This window comes from Bactrocera dorsalis, chromosome 5 (assembly GCF_023373825.1).
Source record: "Bactrocera dorsalis isolate Fly_Bdor chromosome 5, ASM2337382v1, whole genome shotgun sequence".
NCBI classification, from domain to species: domain Eukaryota; kingdom Metazoa; phylum Arthropoda; class Insecta; order Diptera; family Tephritidae; genus Bactrocera; species Bactrocera dorsalis.
In genome coordinates this window covers 1,044,670-1,065,812 of record NC_064307.1, presented here as the reverse complement: position 1 = coordinate 1,065,812, position 21,143 = coordinate 1,044,670, and the positions used below count along the sequence as shown (strand labels likewise).

At 34.7% G+C, this 21,143-nt stretch overlaps 2 protein-coding genes across 2 annotated transcripts; both read left to right on the top strand.

The window, feature by feature from the left end:
• LOC105232731 (endocuticle structural glycoprotein SgAbd-5) lies at positions 1-3,135 on the top strand. Its single transcript, XM_011214545.4, has 3 exons — positions 1-219; positions 2,155-2,246; positions 2,599-3,135. Exons 1-3 carry the CDS (start codon positions 205-207, stop codon positions 2,843-2,845), a joined length of 354 nt encoding a protein of 117 aa, XP_011212847.1. The 5' UTR covers positions 1-204; the 3' UTR covers positions 2,846-3,135.
• Positions 3,136-7,283: 4,148 nt separating this feature from the next.
• Positions 7,284-9,522, top strand: LOC105232732 (GATA zinc finger domain-containing protein 15). Its single transcript, XM_011214547.3, has 3 exons — positions 7,284-7,534; positions 7,646-8,064; positions 8,226-9,522. The coding sequence occupies exons 1-3, from the start codon at positions 7,517-7,519 to the stop codon at positions 8,410-8,412; spliced, it is 624 nt and encodes a 207-aa protein (XP_011212849.2). The 5' UTR covers positions 7,284-7,516; the 3' UTR covers positions 8,413-9,522.
• Positions 9,523-21,143: the final 11,621 nt, after the last annotated feature.

Genomic DNA, 21,143 nt, shown 5'->3' with positions numbered 1-21,143 from the left:
TTAGAGTCGCTTAATGAAACGAACTAGTTTAGTTTGATTGCAAAACTTAAGGAGAACACAACATTCAAGCGCATTGTTTCAGAGTGAAGTGCTTAAAAGTGCTAAAAGAAAAAAACAAGGAATATTGATCAGAAGTTCTCAGTGATTTACTTTAATAATATTTTAAGAAAAGGAACTTGAATTTTAATTAAATTTTACGTAAAAATGAAAGTCCAAATGGTAAGTAAAAGAAACACAATTTTTTTATAATAGTACAATTTAACAATGAGAATTAGTGAAGACATATTTGTATATCAACCGTTTAGGCATCAATAAAAGATTTGGTAAACTAAGTAAACAACTAGATTTATGGGCTTAGTTCCGTGCCAAATTTTTGGGATATAATTTTTAAAGGCAATATTAAGTCGGTCTTGTAAAAAGAAATCTAATATTTTTCCAATACACGTCTTTAATAATCTGTTGTGGAGTATGAGACCAAAAAAATTTTCAGAAAGTTTCCTGTTTTCTTGAATCGGTATTCTCTGAGCACGTATCAAAGATGAACTCCCACAAACCACGGTTTGGATTCCATTTCGGTAGTTTTGAAGTTAAAGGATCTCTTATTATGGGTACCACGCTGTTTACGAAGAAACATTATGGACCGTGAATTTGCGGATCGGTACTGAACCGGAACGGATTCACTTCTAAAACAGATGTTTACTGGTATTAAAGAGGGTTACTAACGAAACGAAAAACGAAAATGGCGTACGGAAAGCATACAAATAGCTGTAATTGCATCAATCTTAGAATAACGGCAAGTCAGGCACTAAACTAATTGAACATAAATGCGGTCCTGAACATTGCGTTCTCTTCCAGAAAAGAGTGTGAAAGGGATGACGTGGACAGGGACGCAGGGATAGGCATATACACTAATGGGTCCAAACTAGATGATTAAATGTGAGGTGGTGTCTTTTGAGTACAATTATATACTGAAATCGCTTTTCGTCTGTCAGACAACTACAGTGTCTGTCAAGCGGAGATTACAGCAATTAAAAAAGGCTTCTTGTCTTGACAAGGAGTTTGCTCACAACAAGGGATATATTTATAAACAAAGATAGCCAGGCGTATGGAAAATCTATCTTAGAGTTTCATCGAAGAATGCCTTGAGCTCTAAGTGAATCTAATATCTTTTTTAATGATAAACCTGTTAACTGTCAAGCAGATGAATTAGCCAAAGCAGGCATCATTCTTCAATTAGACTTTCGAAAAGGAAGATCGTATATGCTTCTAGCTACTTGTATGTGTTTAATCGGCAAACATGTTATACTCGTACATAAGGCTGAGCCTCGGTGGATAGGGATTGACATCTTCCTGAATTGGGAGCAAACGTTGCATGAATTGAATATAGGCCGACTTGTAAAGTTCAAAAGGAATGACATATGTAAGAATTCTAGTAGGAATGCGAACAGATCACTGTCTTATTGGCAGATACGCCAGTAGGCTAGGAGCACCATTTAAGGCGATATTATAGAAGCTGTTATGAGGTAGAAGCAGAAGACACTTTCTGTGCGTATGCTCAGTTTTTTCTATAGGGAAAGAATCGCCAATATCGGCCGAGGGTTCCTAGACGACATATCGAAAATTGCATGAGTGAGGATATTTTAGTCCCGGTGGTTTCAGAATGAGCCTAGGTGTGCCATCAGACAGCTACTTTACCTATCTATTGAACAAAGCGGTGCATAACTCATGACTGTCAAATGAAGCCTTCAATTTAATGCGAAAATATTTTTTTCTTACTAGATTCATTTTAGTGTGTAAGAATTAATATTTCTTAATAATGACGTTTATAATTAGTTAAGTTAAAAACTACGCACTTTACTTTCTGCATAACCCGTTCATTTGGGCAATAGGATTGCCGTTATATAATAAACTTTCATACGAAATATATCTTCAAAAATTAGTGTTATAACCAGTAATCAAGTTCTTAAAAGCATATTCTAATTAAAGATTAAAAACGGATTAATAAAACGTAATTAAGATGTCACAGGAAACTAAACAAATTAGCAATCCCAGTTTTTGTTGCGCAACTAAACAACAAGCAAAGCTTAAATGACTCACTCGAATTTTAGATGAGAATAAACAGTACTGACAATGAGATTTTTTCTTTTATCGCAGATTTACAGCATTGCCTTGATTTTGATCGCGCAAACCCTGCATGCGATGGTTATCGAAAGTCGAGAAAATGGCGAACAGTTACTGCATTTCGGGTGAGTGTACATAAAAAATCAGGCAAGCAAAAACAACAACTTGTTAAAGCAAATAAATCAGTTCATTAAGAGTTCTTGCTTTCTTTCTTATCAAGCATTGGCTGTGCGCCTTGCTTTCTTTTTATGCAAATTATTTTCGATCTATATGAAATGTTTGTTTATATTCGGATTATGATATCATTTCGCTGGATAGCGACAACAACAAATTAACATATTTCTTAATTTAATTTCGGAAATTCACTAGAAATAATTCGCTTGTAGAATTATGTAGAATTATGATTTATATAGAGAAAACTAACGGGTTGAAACTTTCATCTCCTCTCTCTCTCTTTCTCTTAAATTTGCTTTACAGCTTCCAAACAGAGAATGGTCAATCGCGCACCGAAGACATTAAATACAACAACACCCAAAATGTGATAAGTGACACTCGTGAGGAGGCGAGCGATAAAGCTGTTGTGACCGTGAAACCGGTGGAATATCGTGGTGGTTACAGTTTTATCTCTGCCGATGGCTACGAGTACACCGTGCTCTACAAAGCGAACAAGAACGGTTTCCAACCCTACGTAACTGCTCGTAAGATACATAATGATAAAGTTTGAGCAGAAAAAGAAATCTTATATTATAAAAGAAGCTATATGAATATAATTTAAATCTTTTGCGAGTATTCGTATTCTTTTTTAGTGTTATTGTAATGATTACTTATGTATCCGTATTTTAAGTTGTGATAACGAAATAAATTTAGGTTGTTGTATTAAATCTTGCGGAATTATGGCGCATGTAAATACTTGTATGTAGATTACAGTTATAAATTTATGTTTTATGATAAAATATATTCCATTAACTTTAATTCTTCTTCAAATAATTTTGGTATTAAAATTTTAACAAGTTTCTAATATGTTTTTTTGTGCTTACTTTTAAATTTTTCTTGCTGCTGAAGGAAAAGGATTAAGTAAAGTGTTTCAAATTTTGTGTGAAATTAGTACTAAATGAAACCACTACCCGTATTGTTGATTGAAAATCTAGATAGAAAACTATATAACGGCTATATCGCGGTTAGTGTTAAAAATGTTGGGGTATCGTTCTCATTATCATGAGTGCTAACAAACGTTTTTGCGATGTATGTGCAGTGGGTACAAGTATAAGTTTGTGCTTCATGTCTTTATATCTGCATAATTATAAAAGTATCACAGAAATTTTTGACATTTCTTTCGACCAAATTCAGTAGAAATTCTTGGAATGCTATGTCATTATCTCTGTACCCCTTGCTAAAACTTATCCAGATTCTTTGGGGTCGATCGGTTTTGTCCTAACCTTCATTTGACGATTGACCACAAATTCTCAATCAGATTGAGATCAGGACTTTGGGCTGGCCACTGGAACTGATATCCCCTTACTTCTTATCACCTCCCTGTTCATCAATACAAAAGTTTTATCCATACAGTTTCGAGGCAACGGGTGATAGTTGCTTTGAATTCGAATAGAGAATGCTCCATAGTATCTTCTCTTCTACGTCTTGATAGCTGCTACGCTACAATGCCGTCAGTATGTCTGCAATTACGCAGTAACCTGATACTGCTCCTACTAAAGCTCTTATGTCATTCCTTTTGAATTTTAATCAACGGAATGTGCGGCCCATATTCTATTCATGACACGTTTGCTTGTTCAGCAAGTAAGGGATAGTCTCAACATAACTGATGAATTCCCCATTTTTTGGAGTCTAATTGTTGTCTGGTTCCTGTTCTAGTTAGTTCATCTGCTTCACAATTACCTGGAGTATCACTATATACTGGAACCCATTTCAGGTTTATAGTACAAGAGAATGTTCAAGGTATTATTTCACTATCTTTGATGAAAGAGACTTTTGTAATTTCGAACCCGCTTGGCTATCTGTATATATAATATGCCAATGAATACGGCCACGCGTTGCTGTGGTATATATTTTATACTAATATTCATATAATAAACTATTCAATACTGTGAAAATTTTATTTACGAATAAAGACGAAAAAGTTTTTGTCGGTATACGAATCCAAGGGATTGTACTTGAAGTTTAATTTTTAATGTGTTCATACAAATAAACTTGATTGGACAAAAATAACTAATTTAAGGCTGCTTTCTCAATGTCTGGCTACCAGCCTTTCTGTCCAGTTAATAGAGTTGTCCGCTGAATAAACATTGTTATTAATAAACAACAACAATGTGCATGATTAATGGAGATGTCTGTACTTTTTTATATACAAAGATTTCCTGAGGCTTTCTTTAATTGTTGTGAGCTCCGCTTGGAAGCCTCTGTAGTAGTTTGATACGCGATTGTGGAATATAATTTAGCTGAAAAGATACCACCTTCCAATCGATTATCTAGTTTGGACCCATCCGTATATAATCTGATCCCTGTGTCTCTGTCCACTTCACGTCCCATTCTGCTCTGGAAGGAAAGACAATATTGCGGACCGAATTTAAGTTTAATTGTATAAGTTTTCGAAAATTCGTGGTATTGTGTAGAAACGGAAACTTACTAAGGATCTTAGAATCCACTTTATTATAGGCAATATTCGTTTAGTCTTTTACAGAACACTCTGTGGGCAGTAAAGGCAGTGTCGTTGGCGTTCTTCTGAGAGTTCTAAGAGCACTTTATATGCCTTATCACGAATCTCCTTTCCATTATTGGCTACCATCTAAGATATCGTATGACAAAATAGGACTTACAACTGCTTTGTAGAGCGTTAGTTTCTATTTGGACCACACCATCTTTCTACAGGTGATAATTGCTGAAACTGTTTTCTTTACTCTTTATGTCTAAGATTGGTTTCCATGGAAGCTCCCTATCTAAAACGAGTCCGAAGTTGCTTACTTTATAATGCTTTTGTATTATGAATATTAGCTATGGTCCCAATGGAAAAGTTCATGACCGAAAATCTTCCAAATGTTTTGACTCACTAGATACTTCGTGTCATGTCACACAGTTAATTAATAGTATTTACTGAAAGTCAACCAAAACCACCAGGTTTAAGCCGTCAATTGGTTCCTAACAGCAAAGGCAGAAACACTAGCTGTCAAGCAGCTACGAACGATCGAAATATTCTGAAATTATCTATCACAGTTTCCAATGCTTTTTTTATATATACAGAAGTAGCAATTTTAGGATAATTTTTCTCGCTATTTTTTGAATATGAGTGCCTTTCTTGCTCTTGTCTTAAAAAAAAGTATTGGATAATATAATATAACAATTTGAAGAAGAAAAGGTAACATCGGCGTTTTTCATATGCATCCAACGATAAATGTAGTAGTATGTAAGTAAGTAAATGTGTGATTTTTATCTTTGTATTTAAAACAAGTGATTTAGCAAAGTTTGCTGAAGAGTGACTAAAAGCTTAAAATAGGTTCCGGAACCAGCTGAATGAAACTGATCAAAGCTTAAATAAGCTCAGTAATTGCGGTTCGTGCTTTTGCTTATACATTTGAACGTATGTGATTGTGAATAGACAAATGTTTCGGAGAATATCACTGTCTTAAGGAAGGCGCAATTTACTTGCTCTTCATTGTGCGATATTTGTCTTTTAAAAGCAGGAAATTGATAACCACACGGTGGCGTTGTTTAGACGTACTGTGATATCGGAAAATCCAAATTGATGTCCCGGTATCATATTATGCTCATCTAGTACTATAAAACATTTTAATTAAAATTTATTTAAATTTATGTTCACTTCAGAATAAATTAAAAACAATAAATAAACTATAGAATTGCATGAGGAATATATATTTCGAGAGAAGGTTTACATCTCAAAGGAATATTACAGTAATATGTTGAAAGTTTAGTGTTTAATGTTATTGCAGTTAGTACTCCGTAGAATGGAAAAGTGATATTAAAATTAAAATCTTTTCTTTGAAGTTTTGCGTTTATTATTATACTAAAAAATATAACTTTCGAGAAAAAATATTCATACAGTTGTTTTGTGAAAAGAAAATATATATTTGTTATGGTATGTTCCAAATGTTTAATGAAATAAATTTTCTGAAATCAATATTTTTATTGGCAAAATAGTAATTTTTCAATTATTTAAAAATCGATGCCACAAGCATACATAGATAATTTGGTCAGTGTCAAACAGATTAATGCATATTTTTATAATTGCTACAATGAAATATGTCAAACTTGTATCTCAATAAGCTGAATATTTGACATTGAGTTGTCAATAGTAAATACCAATAATGCAAAGAGGAAGAGCTTCATTAAAATGTCTTGTAATTATACATTGAAATACGCTCAAAGCACGTACTGTATGTATGTAACGGTTGTACTACGCATAAAGCAAAAAAGAAATTCCCTCGAACGCGATGAACTTTCTTGAACGGCATTGACTTATGCACGGCATATTAAAAATGTCTGCGTATGTGATGGATTTTCGGCGGGTTTCAAATTAAATCGCTACAAGTACCGACGATCAGCTGTGGCGATGGTCAACGACAAGAGCACGGAACAAACTACTTGACAAAATGTACAGTTACGACATGTCTGCATATGCATACACATATATGTATATCTACAAATTAACCACAAACACGAGCAATGAAGTAGCAACATACATATTTACATCCTTGCATGCAGCATGTGTACACTTTTAATATAATATGCAGTAAAAACAAACACTTCGACCAGAAAATAAGCTCAAGTGGCGTCAGTCAATTGCTGTGCTGCTAGTTTACACGTTTCACGCACAAATTTCGCGCCCTCTCTGATTGATTGGCATTCGAGACGAAATCAAACCAATGGCGTTGAGCCAAAACCAAAGACTTAAGCAACGAACTTGCATGCACAATTAAACGGCAAATAAGCAAATGTAATAAGAAAACTTTGCAGCAACTCAATCAACAGTTGCGAGCCATAATCAAATGTATAGCCAGTTATTGGTGGTAAATTACTGACAACATTCACAAAAAAGCCAAAAAGCACTTCTGTTTTTCTCGACGCTGTGTTGAGTGCCTCTCAGGGCAATGCAGGAGCGCACAGGCAGCAGCTGTTATTGTTTTGGTTGTCTACTGCTGCCAATTTGCTGAGTTGTTATCTATAGTTTTTCGGTTATGTCGTTTTTGTTTTTGCTTGATTGCCTTTTGTGCTGACAAGCAAACAAATGTGACTACTCATACATGTATTAGGCGGACGATTGTTCGGCCATTTGGCTGTGCGATTTGGCTACAATAAAAATTTGTGCGGCAAATTGTAATCATTTTGTTTGTGGCAGCGCAGAGGAACAGTTGCAATTGTTGGCAATATGATTGATACAAAAATTGTAAGTAGCAATAGGGAAGTGAAGTCAAGAAAGAGCATGATGGAAACGATTGATTTTACAGTTTCGCTAAATAACGCATTGGAAATGAGTTATTAACTGATTTTTTTACAGTTGCAGTTCTTGGCGTTGATCGCATTCATAGTGGTGGGCAGTGAGGCGCATTATCCTTATGGTCGCCAATACTACAACAACCACCTTGGCGGTTACAACAATCAAAATGGCAATTTCAACAATTACAACAACAATAATAATAATGGGTACAACAACAATAACAATGTGAACAGCAATTACAATAACATCAACAACAATAACAACGTGAACAGCAATTATAACAACATCAACAACAACAACAACAATATAAACAGCAATTACAATCCCAATAACCTTCAAAACAACAACAATAATAATCAGAACAATAACAACAACAGACGCAATGCACACAACAACAATCCGTTGTTGGCAATAAATTTGCCAAAAATCTACTTGGGCGATTTCGAGTACATGCCTACGCCCGACGGTTATCGCTATTCGTAAGTAATCGTTGCCATTGCAGATATTCCATTACATAATCAGCACTGTAAATTCTGCGAATGAAAGGATTTTCGCAAAAAGCACATACACGTACACCCTTACATACAATCATTTACATGTCCACATATTGTGAAATATACTCACATTTGCGCTTTTACAGTTACCAACTGGCCGATGGTACACGCCGCACTGAGGTCGGCCAAATACCCAACATCCCCGCCAATTCTGGTATCTACATGACCGACGAGCGTGCCACAGCTGAACGTACTGCCCTACGCATGCGTGCCAGAGCCAATTCGAAGAATCGTAAATTATCACCGAAATCACTGCAATCGCTGGCGGGCTGATTGCTCGAGCTGCATGGGTGCAGGGGCAGGGGGTACAGTGTAGAGGCAGCTATTACATTTACCAGCGTGAATCGTTCACTCACAGAAGTGTAGTATGTAGCGTGTGCGCATGCGCGTACAAACCATGTCAGGCGGTCGAGACAGCGCGTTGCTGCTGGCAGTAGTAATGGTCAGCACGTCAGTTATGTTGACCTCTTGACATTCTTTCGTGCGATTTGTGTTAAAACAATGCTAAAGTATTTTTTTATCCACTTTTTGGAATAAGTGTATTTAAGTATATTCATTTAACTTTGGCATGTGAACCTGAAAGTATTTTTTGTGTATGAGAATTTTTGTTGTTGTGTGTGTTTGTATTTTGGATATTTTAGTACCATAATCATTATTGTTGCTTTTGTTGTTGCTAAATTTTTAGTGCTATAATTAGGTATGATTAGAAAGCCTGGGGGAAATCCACTATTTCCTCAAAGTATTTAAACAATAAAACCGAAATGCTTACATAATATCGCTTCTATTTCTTTGCACTCCGCGGGGAACTTTTGCATGTGCTTTTGTTTTCTGGAATTTCATTAAATTTAGCGCTTACTTCCTACAATCTCTTTTAAATAATTTGAAATTCTTCTAAGCCGCAATTCTGTGGAAAGAGCGACTAATACTCTACTGACTGTTCAAATACTGGTTTCGTTTAGAAACTCGAATGAATAACACAAGCAAAAAATCATTTAAAATTTGGAACTTACTCTAGCAATATAAGAGACCAAAAGCCTTAAGCAAGAAAAGCTAGAGTCAAATACATTTGAATAAACACCTGTGCATAACTTTGGTTAGATAAATCAAATCAATATTTTGGAACCTTGTGATGTCAAATATTTGAAAGACCTCTAACTTTGCATGCAGGGGAATCGTATAATGCAAAAATGCATGTGGTTTTAGACTTAATTAAAAAATCATTAATAATTCTGCGGATAAATAAGCTTTGAATTTGGTGTTATTAATGACATGAATTGGTAATATATTTCGAAATTTATGTAATTAAAAATTTTAAAATTAGGCTTTTAGCAAAATGTAATCATTATTGGCGATTGATTAACTTTTTGTAATATTTAAGTATTTTACTACAATACAATCACTCAATATTATTCGATGATTTTTATATAAGAATTCTAAACGTTTTATACCTTTGACCTTTAGTTGCAGGGAGAGGGAATCAAATAAGAGGCACATGGGGTGAAAATTATGAAGAAAGTTCATTTCACATTGGTTGTATGTATAATAACCTACCAGTTTTTTTTATCAAATCAGAAATCGAACTTTGACACAACGTAAAAATTTTTAGCAAAATTCATCGTTTTTTAAAAACGTCGCCAGCTTTTTAATTTTTGGTTATTTTTCGACAGGAGATCGGAGAATATCTTCTAGTAGACTTTATTTTGGGTTTCATGCACGGGGAAAGTCGAGATTACTTCAGGAGTGATTTTTAACGTGGTCGTGCAACTCCGAAAATATTTAAATCTACCTTTATTATTTCAAAAATCGTTTTGATGTAACCCTCAACCAATTAACCAATGGGCCTAAAGTCGGTTTATAGTTAAATAGATATTTCCAGGTTTGCCGCAAGAAGGAACGGAACATATAGAATTTTGAATTTCTAATAGGAATGCAGGAGTTCAAGCTCTTTCAGATGGGATCGTAATCTGTATTTACGTAGAGATCAGAGAGAATAATCAGATGTAGAAAAATAAAAATAGCCAAGGATATTTTTAGGTATATATATGTATATACAATTACTTTATATTTTTATAAAATGTAGATTTTTAGTCACATGCTCTCATAATAAATTGAAAATTTAATACAATATTCGTAGTCTTTTCAAGCAAAAATATTGAGATTACCAGTATTTGTCAAATATACGAAATTATTTGGCGTAGAATAGTGTAGACACATCTGAGAAAACAAAAATAACTGTTTGCTATGTTTTGCTTCCATAAAAATACCGTAGATCCATTTGAATATTTTTATAATTCAAAATCACCTGCCACTGATTAATGTCGTCTGGGCGCATATTATTTGCATAGATTAGCATACATTTTATCGCAAAACGATTTGGGTTAAGCTTTTAAGCTTCAATCGTGTTTCTAACAGTAAGCTAATGCCAACGGGCTAAAAAAATAGTAAAGGAGACCAATGTTAACATTAAATAGAAAAGAGCTTTGGGAGCTTTTAAGCTAAAATTATTGGTAATCGGATGTGGAAATTAAACTTAGTACGTTTTATAAATTTGAGCTTTATAACTTTTTCCGCCTAGAAATGTGTTTGATTTTGGAACAGAAATTGTACAGTTAAATTATGTATATGGTAGAGCGCTTCGACAGCATATACATTACTTTTTAATGAGTTTCAGCTTGTGCGCCGATACAGTAGACGTACATTCAAATAAAACTGTGAGTAACGTAGCGGCAATGTCCGATGCTGTTCAAGTGCAAATCGAAGCAGTTTCTGCGCCGCTTCGGGACCATCAACAAAATTTCGATTAATTGGTATACAGCTGAGCCGAAGAGAGAGTCGAACCGTAGTGATGATGTTCTAGGATTCACAAGATGTGATCGATATCGACCATATGGAGAAGATCGAAATGATTACTGATATGCCGAATTTTTGAGCCCAAGGTTTTTCCGGTGGGTACGGTGGAGGAAAAAATTTAACAATGCTTGAAATTTTGTGTTCCCTATAGAAGCACAACTGCGAAATCGTTGAAAATGTTACAGAAGTGATTTGGTTAGTCCAGATGATCATGAACATACGTATTTGAGTGCGCAAAGCATTCAGTGAAGGTCGTGAACTCATCGAAAGCTTAGCTCATGTGGCTGGTCCATCCAATGTATGATGGCAACATTGAAAAAGTTAAAGAAATTGAGCTTGAAAATTGTCATGTTGGTATCAGATAGATATGGGGATCTTAACATCTCTTATGTGGATGGATCGACTCAATCATTTCGGTTAATATTTCAGGTATGAAGCGTGCCAGATGTGAAACAATTCTTGACTTTTTGACCAAACGAGATTTGGTTCCCTTTGTCTTTTCATTTTCAAACGAAAGTTTATTAAAGTAATTAAAAGTCATTCGATGAAGACACTAAGGAGCATCCCAAGTGTATAGTAAATTTGACTAATTTTTGGCAGTCAATACGAGCAGGCTTCTATTTTGAAGGCGATTTTCTTTGTCAGTCTGGATCAAATTTGATTAGAGGGAATTAATGGTTATGAATATGCATAAACTAGTGATTTATTTTAGCTATTGACAGAAAATTCGAATATAACTAGTTCGTATTGCATTTCTCACAATTTTTAATAATTTTTGCCTAATTGCACAAAGTTTGAAAATTATATCAAAAATTGTAAAAAAAGAATATTAAAAAAAAAATTTACTGCTCTTCGAAGAAAAATAAATGTTAAAATTATAGATTTTAAGGATTAATTTCATTCCGTACCAAACCAAGTCAAATTTCTTTCAAAGCCATATCCCTGATCTTCTTTTAACTTGAAACCCCAAATGTGAACATTGAGAAATATTCTGTAAATTTCAATATCTGGGACAAACAATTCGTAAATAGCCTAATGAATTGACGAAAAAATCATCGAAATTTCAGCACACCAACACTCCCCATATTGATTGGAAAACTAATACATGTTTGTAAGTAGATGTTCATAAATCATAAAACACTCGCTATGGGTAGTGTGAAGATAACAGTAAAAAATATGAAACCACCAATTAGTATTTGGGTGTTAATTTTGTAAAGGCGAGACCGATGTGAACAACACACAGCATGGAACATGAAACCCCAATACTTGTGAAGAGAAAAACCAAACAAAAAACAGCAACAACAATTAAAAGCAAACATTACTAGCACGACAAACAATGCGAAAAACGGTCAGCAGCACGGTTGTTGTGATGTTGGCGATAGATGAAGCCGATGAAAGCGAAAGCAAGAGATAAAAGTGAATTTGCTTTGTGGAAAAAATCGAAGAATGAAACTGCTGTTGCAGCAGTGGGGAAGATGAATGTTTGATAGCCAACGTGCGATGGTAGTCTGACGACCTTGAAATCGTAAATGTTACAGCAACATTAAAGCAAAAAAAAAGGAAGACAAGAAAAAAACAACAACAACACATTATGCATATTAAAAAAGTTGCCTCAGCAAGAGCGAATAAATACAATGCCAACGCAAACTGGATTTTGTGGTATGTGAAGAGGAAAATGCCATCGCACTGCAGCGGCGGGAGGTGGAGAAACAGCCAGAAGTTGACACCAAAAATTAATTGCCCATCGCTGTAACCAGAAGTGATCAGGCAGACAAAAGCAACAGGCCGACAAACAACAACAAAAATGACATACAAGATTTTTGGCTTTTATGCTCTTGCAACCTGGAGCTACAGAGTATAATAGCTTTGTTCACCCAACGGTTGTATCACCTAAAAATAATCTAGAGAGATATAGGGTTATGTATGTATATATAAATGATCAGGATGACGAAAAAAGTTGAAATCCGGTTGACTGTATGTCTGTCCGACCGTCCGTCCGTGCAAGCTGTAACTTGAATAAAAATTGAGATATCTCGATGATATTTGAAATGCGAGTTCCTTAGTAAAAAAGCCGTACCCACAAAACGCCATTAATCAAAAATTTATAAAGAGCCATAACTAAGCAGTAATTTAAGATATAAAACTTTAATTTGGCACAAGGCATCGCCGAAGCATGTGGCATCCGTGGTCAAAAAAGTGGGCATGACCCCGCCCTTTAATAAGTTTAATGTACATACATATATCCTATGCCACTTAAGCTACAATAACCAAATTTCTCCAGCGCAAATATAATAAGAACTCCTATCGACAATGTAAAAATGAACGAAATCAGAAGATAACCCTGCCCACTGCTCATGTAACGGGGGCGTAATAAATCAATCACTAAATACGCCAGAGACATTAAATTTTAAATGGTATAAGAGCAGTAAAACTTAGAACAAATAATGTTACCTTATGACCAGAAATTGCCAAATCCAACCAAAACTGTTCAAGACCCCAGGTACCGAATATGTGGACCCCAGTGTCTATAGTTAACTTTTGACCGAAAATATTAGGCAATGTATGGAGCGTATAGTTGAAATTCAGAGAGAATCTTTTCTTGACAATAGTAACTCTGTGTATCAAAAGTGGGTTGAATCTAAAACTTTTGTTTTTCAAACTCCAGATGACTTTATACTGCATATATCGTAAAATTAGAGAGTGTGTTTTACTTATAACATTGTATCTTGTTGTCTAAAATGGATCAAATTGGGCGGAAACTTGATCTAGACCCCATTTATCTTATATCAGGATTTACGAACATCCAGCTGATTTTATTCCAAATGATTGGTAGTTGTATATATGTACCTTAATGAAACCCTGGGAACATTTTGTTAGTATGTGGAATGATAACAGTTAGTAGATAAAATAGGGTGGGTACTACCCCAACTTCCATTAACTACATACATATAATGATTTTCATTTTTCTAACAAATCTTATGCCGAATTTGTCGGCTTGGATTCCGACTCTCTGTTTGACTGTTTACACGTGAAGGTATTTTCCTGGGATTGATTCCAGCAAGTTTCAAGAGTATTAAATGTTCGGTTGTAACCGAACTTAGCCCTTCCTTACTTGTTTTGTTTCATTTTATTGTTGTTGTTTTGAGCTGAAAATAAAAATGTCGGCAAGTTGGCGTAAAGTATCGAATTTATGACAGAAGCTGAAAAAATATGCCAGCCTTTAAGCGTCCTCCATTCGCCAAGAACCTCTACAGCACAAGTGGTTGCGGCAATGGCGGCCGAATCTTGTGGGGAATGTTGGCGCGCCAGACAATGATGTTGGTATTGATAGTTTTCTTGCTTTTATCGATGGCTGCTGCGGATTAGTAGCGGCTTTGCATACTTTAATTTATTATATACATATATATATATTTGGCTACGCCTTTGTTTGTGCGCAGCATCAAGTACGTCTATAGTTACGTCATTACAGTGAGGAAGTTTTTGGTTGAATGCCATCAGCCGAAGCTGGTTCTACCAAATTAAAATAAACGCCATAAAAGTATTAACAAATATGAGCGAAACTGAAGATGAGTGATGGAAATGTGAATAAAATTCACACACACACACGTACATTGCGAAATTTATTTTAATGAACAAAATCGAAAGTGTTGTCTGTGCAAAATCGCTAATTATATCTGTCGGAATTGTGTGTTTACTTTATAATATTTTAAGGTTTTGTTTCCAAAATATTTTATATGCCGTCAGTTTTTATTATAGAAGGGTCTTTTATCTAAACAATATAGTAAAATTAATAATCGAAATCGTTGGTCTCCTTTTAGGACTATTTTCAAGAGGGACACAATCTTAAAGAAAAATACGCAATTAAATTTAGAAACTCTGTAACTCTATTTCTCAACGTAGATTCTGCATAAAAATAATGAAATTTTTTTTCCAGCAGACACAATTAATACCTTTAGTTTTTTATCGCCATACCTAGTAACAAGCCGAGGCTAAAACTGAGGAACATGATTGTACTGAATGAATTGTTGTAAAAGTAATATTTATGTATACACATAGAATACTATAGTATATTGCCCATACAGTGAATAAAAAATTAAGAATCAGCCATATAAGAGACATAAAAAAAATACAAAATTTCCTTAGTTTGAAAAAGTTTGAGGTTTATCGGAACTTTTGCCTCCAAGTAGCCCTCAAGCAAATGTAGAAAATGTAGACAAGTGAGCAAAGCGCCTAAATATAAATTAATGGTGCTGAATGGACTGATTGGACTGATTGGACTGAGCGGATTGATATTGGAGATATTATTGTAAAATTATAATCTGTCCTTTTAAAAGTATAACCTATTGAAATTAAGAAAAAACGTTTTTCTAAACTTCCCACTTGGTGTTCCTTAAAAAAAGTTGTTGCGTGAATTAAATAAAGTTTAACAGCTTCAAAAATTAGATGCGCAAGAGTCAAGCTTATTTTAACAATATTGAAGCTTAAATAAAATACTTTGTCAGTATACTTATGAACGAGTATTTGTTGTTCATATCTAAAAATTCATAAAATTTGAATTATATCATCAAGCTCAATTTTTATTTTCATTACCTCATTTCAGAGCAATAATAAACAACTACTAAAAACATTTCAGAAAACTTTATATTACTAGACTGCAAAGTAAATCTAATATTTTATTAAGTTATGGTTATACCACACCGAGTTCTTTGCTTAAGTCTTTTGTACGGATCCTTTGTATCTAGAGTAATAAAATTTCTTGGCAATCAGATAAGGCACTGTCACATATATTATGTGTGTCGAAGTGTAGAAAGTGAATTGGACGTCATACCAGACAACTTCTTTTATTAGCCTGTCGCAGCATTAGCATAAAGGCGCTTAAATAAAGGCTATTTGCATGTCATTCTTGCGAGGTGCTAACAAAGAAGATGTTTGCCTTTGCTAATAGAATATGTGCGATTAGACACAAGCACACACACATACATGTGTACATATGCATAGAGCCGCGAGCGATTAGTGTTTTGTGTTAAGAGAACACTAGTAAAACCAGTCGAACGTGTTGATTGTCCAAGAGGTAGCTGAACAAAACTTTTTATGATTCTCCAAATATACATTTATACATAAATTGCTTGACGATATGAATATTTTCTTTGTTGCTGAAGTTTTTGTTTAAATATAGATTTTTTTCTCAATTTTGAGCATCTTCTTCACGTTTGCCTCATTCCTTTTAGTTTCTTTATAGCACATTTGAGCATGTTGTAATATGTGATTAACTACATATTTGGCTAAAGCACTACTAGTACCGCTTTTGCGGTGTTTGCAATTTCAAGTTTACTCACACATTTGTTTGACACTGTTATAAAATTTTTTTAAATTTTCAAATTGCCACTTAACCACTTTTTTAGCAAGACAAAAAGTAATTTATTTTTCTGCAATAAATGTGAGCAACTTGTTGTGATGACCAACAACCAACCAGTAATAGTTATCAACAACCGACATATGCTAGTATTAGGTACCAAACAGCAACAACACCAAGTGCTAAACATATGAAACAAATCGTAGTATATATTGATGCTGAACTTAGGTGATTTATCATTGAAACCACCTCGGGCCAAACCACGGTAATAAACACGTGCTTCAAGTTGAGTAGCACAACAACAGAATTTTTTTGTTTTTATAGCAGAAGTTTTTATAATGTTTTATAGCAATCTACCATAAGAAACAGATGAAAATTTAGATAAAACACAAAAAATGGCAAATAATCATTAAAGTTAGAGAAGATTCTTAATTGTACGGGTCTTATCGCATTTCGCTTATATTGCTTCAAACCAAAAACTTCAAAATTTTATTTATACATAAAAAAGTATGTATGTACGTATTTTATATGTATATAGGGGGTACAGTAAATTATCAGAAAAAGAACCAAAACACAAAATTGTTCGGGATGAATTGGATAGCCATTGCCGCCCTTTGTTACATTAACGAATTTATCAGAAATCAATGGATACTTGTTGCCTTGTTGCTAGATGATCATTACGAACTAATTCTACTTTATATTACTTACACGCTACTAAACAACATTTATAGCCTAAGCGAATATTTATTGAATTCCCCATGAAGACTAAATGTGAAGTAAAAGTTTATACATTAAACGCTACGCGACCAATTTGTGCGAAATTTTTTACATTATTATTGTCATGACATTCATATGCAGTTTGAATATAAGGTACCCAACATATAACTGACTTTGGAAATAAAATGCCAGTCCAAAAACAAAAGGGGTTAGATAAGAATTTCAATAGTAATGATTTTTTCTTGCTGCTGGGTGACATAATGTACATATACATATTTCAGAATATTCTCAGAAAATTGGGGTTTCTAAGAATTGCTGTGAGAGGCTACCAAAAGAAAAGTTTCACCGAAACTTCTAAATCAATTGACTTGAAATTTTCACAAGACGTTCTTATACACTTTAAATATCAATTAATGATTATTCAATAAAATTCATCTTCAAAGCATATTCATCATATTTTGCATACTCCTACATTGTGCTATAGTGCTCATCGTTTTGCCTATGCTTATTACTGCACGACCTCGTTTAGTTCTACGGTACATTTGATTAGCGGTGCTTCAAGTAATGTCCATATTAGCAACAACCATTTTTTAGTTATTTATCTGAATTTGAGAGATTCTTTATTTCAAATAAAACATAAAACATGAAACAATGTAGAAAAAACTTGATTTTTGATTCTCTTTTGCAAGCCACTGGCATAACTAACAGCAATAATTTATCATTGCCAAATTTGTCAATAAAAATTGCTTAATAGGGTAAAAATAAGTGTTGGTTTTATTAAACGAGTTTTATAGCTTCCTAGCCTGTCTCATAAATCAATCGCCAAATATTCAAATGTACATATGTACATACAAAGTGTTTTATGTGTTTATGTTAGAACAAAAGACTTAAGCAGCATACCTGCCACTGAATTATAAAGCTGTTTATGCTTATGTCACTATTTGTGCTGAAGATATAGTTGCCAAACCTATAAGAACACTCAGTGCTCAGCGGAAATACCTCATACTTATACATATGTATAAGTAAGTAAAATTCAGTGATTATACTACATCTATATACATATATGCGCATCTGTAAAATATTTTATTTATGAATTTTAAAAAATTTCATTGCACACTTATTTGATTTTCAGGCGGACTAGTTGTTGTATTGCCTGCCATTTCGAATGCAACCTGATGCCGACGCCCTCGAAAAGAGCTAATTATAGCTAAGGTATTCGAGGTAATTTAATTAAAACAACAAATCAAGCTAATAACAAGACAAACAATGAAACATATTACTAAGCCAACAGCAAACGAGACAAAGCCAAAAAAAGAAACAAGATCAATTCAAGTCAACTCAAGCCAATACGCGTCAAGCCAAAACTAGGCAAGCCGAGCCAATGCAAATCTCATCATAAAGATGCTCATCGAAAAAAATGAATCGCATTAAGAAAAAAGTAAAATCAAAACCAAAAGCAAAATTCCATAGAAAAACCAAAGCAAAAAGTCAAGGGCTACGCACACCAATGTGCCAGCAAATTGGTGTTTTGAGCGAGTTGGTGAGTTAGCAGGTGAGAAGATGAGTTCATACAGCGAAACGATGAAAAACGATGCACAGAGCTGATAATGCTAGATGCAAAGCCGATAATCCAAAAACTTGTTAGATGATGAGGCAGAAAACCACAGAAAAAAATTGGATACATATAAATTAGCAACAACTACAAGTGCTTTTGGTGCACAAAAAGTGCCACAGACATCAAAACTGAAACAATAAATCGTGGTGTTACTGTGAATGTCAAGGCCAACACACACTCACACGTACCAACACACAACTGCATTGGAAAAGCGACTATGGACGCGCCAGCGGCAGCAGCGCATCCACAATGGCAGCATTCAGCAAGCGCGTGGTTGCATGAAGCACCAAAGGTGGAGTGAGCAGTTGAATTGATGAGTGGCGGTTGATATTATTTCAGTGGCGCGAATGAGTAATTGCCAATGCGTTTGTTTAGATAGCTGACAAAAACTTTGTGAAATTTGATTTTTCTAAGTGTCCTTGTTGTTGGTTTGGTTTTATTATGCAATTTATTTATTTTTTATATTTACTTGGCTTGACTGCACGCTAACTGCGCCAATTAAATGTAACGGTTTTGGTGTAAAGCTTGCAATTTTTTTGCAATCATTTGCTTTGACTTTGAGTAACGGGAAAACTGTAAAACTAAAGCAAGAAAGCTGCACTATAGGAGCCCATCAGGGAGAAAAGCAAACACCATAAATGCATGAAAGTGTCAACTGAATGAGCTGAGTAGTGCTTCACATATCCTCCTTTATTAGCGCAGACCCCGCTTGCGCGGTTATAGCCGAGTTCACAACAGTGCGCCAGTCGTTCTAACTTTTCACTGTTTGTCGATCCTTAATCCTTCTCAACCTGAGCTCTCCAACGGAATGGATGTGCCCCTTTTCCTCTGCTTGTTCCGGCGGGTACTGCGTCGAATACTCTCTTGATCTTGAGAGAACTTTACTTCTCAGTTGTCTACTCAGTCCGTGGCACCAGTTGGCAAGGGTTATTCTGCGTGGTCTAAGCCGGCTCCAAGATAAACGAAATAATCTACGACTTCGAAATTATAACTGTCAACAGTGACGGGCAGGGGCAGAGGATTGGGTGCATATATTGGCAGAATGCCTGATGTACTCGGACATTGGGGAACTGAGTGGTATGGGAATTAGCTGGACTGATAGACGATTGGGTGTTACTGGTGTGATCACCACTAGTTGGAATACCGAAAAGTTAGGATGGTGTGCGGGTGAGTTGTTTAAGCGGCGAAAGCGTTTAGCTGGGAATTAGCGTTACATTTTGTATGAGTGGTGTGTGTATGTGATGGGTCCAACCTCTAGCCACCAGTCCAGGGCTGTATGGAAGCTCAAGTGGTAGTAGGTTCGGATATGAGGTCTGACCGGAGACTTAATTCTGGTACCACGGAGAGCAGGAGCGACGACAGTTTGTTTGATGACAGCAAATATTTCATAAGAACTCATGAACAGAATATCATCAAATGTATTTTAAGTCACTTGCAAGTCAAAAAACATTTTGGTACATAGTTTTGAAGAGCCATTTTATTTAATAAATAAATAAAAGAAATGTACATTTATACAATTTAAAGTTTTTTAACAACATTTCGGAAAATTTTGGTTTTTGTTGGTTTCGTTACCGACCTTGAGGACGACTTCCGAAACCGTTTCAAGTCGTTCCCACAACAGTCGAGTTTACGAAACCAGAGTGGACCCGTATTATTTTATCTTATCAGGTACTGTCAACTCCGCAGAATTTTGCCGCTACAACAATAACAACAACGACCTCTGAAAAATACTGGCTGTCTGTGAGTAAGAGTTTTCTGCTTAAAATTATCCAAATTTGAAAAGGAAAAACAATATTATTAGTTGAATATACATAGGTAATGATCTTGGACTTATCACAGCTATTATTTATGACAAAATGACGGCTGCCAAAAAAAGGAGGGTTTTGTGAAAAAGTTAAGCCTGAGAATAACTTAAATATTAAATCGGATTAAAATCTAAAATATGGTCTAAATTTTTTTCTTCGAGCATTAACTAACAATTATATCAAAGAAGATCGCAAAAAAATTCAAGTCGACCCGTCCAACATTATGTTTAAATATTGTGAGCTAATTACACAAAAAAAACACATGTTTATGTCAAATGGAAAACCAAAAATTCTCTTACTCCATTTATACAACGATTGAAGTAACTTTATTATAAATATACATTAAAGTTATTATGCTGAAATATTTTCCTAATTTAAATTCTTATTTAAAACGAAATATTGGGAAGAGCATTGACTACCGACGCTGCTACGAGTACAATAGTATGCATATAAAGGCATTAAATTTTATGTGTGAAAACGTCCTCGAAGATATATATGGGAACTAACGTTAGTAATAAAATAATTCACATATTTACTTTACATAGCCTTAAGAACCTCCATTAGTCCCTCTCATTAACTAATATTTCAACAAGTCGGCACCATTTGTAGCCAAAAGAGGCGCTACAACATTCCGTAGATCACTATTACTATTTTACATAATATT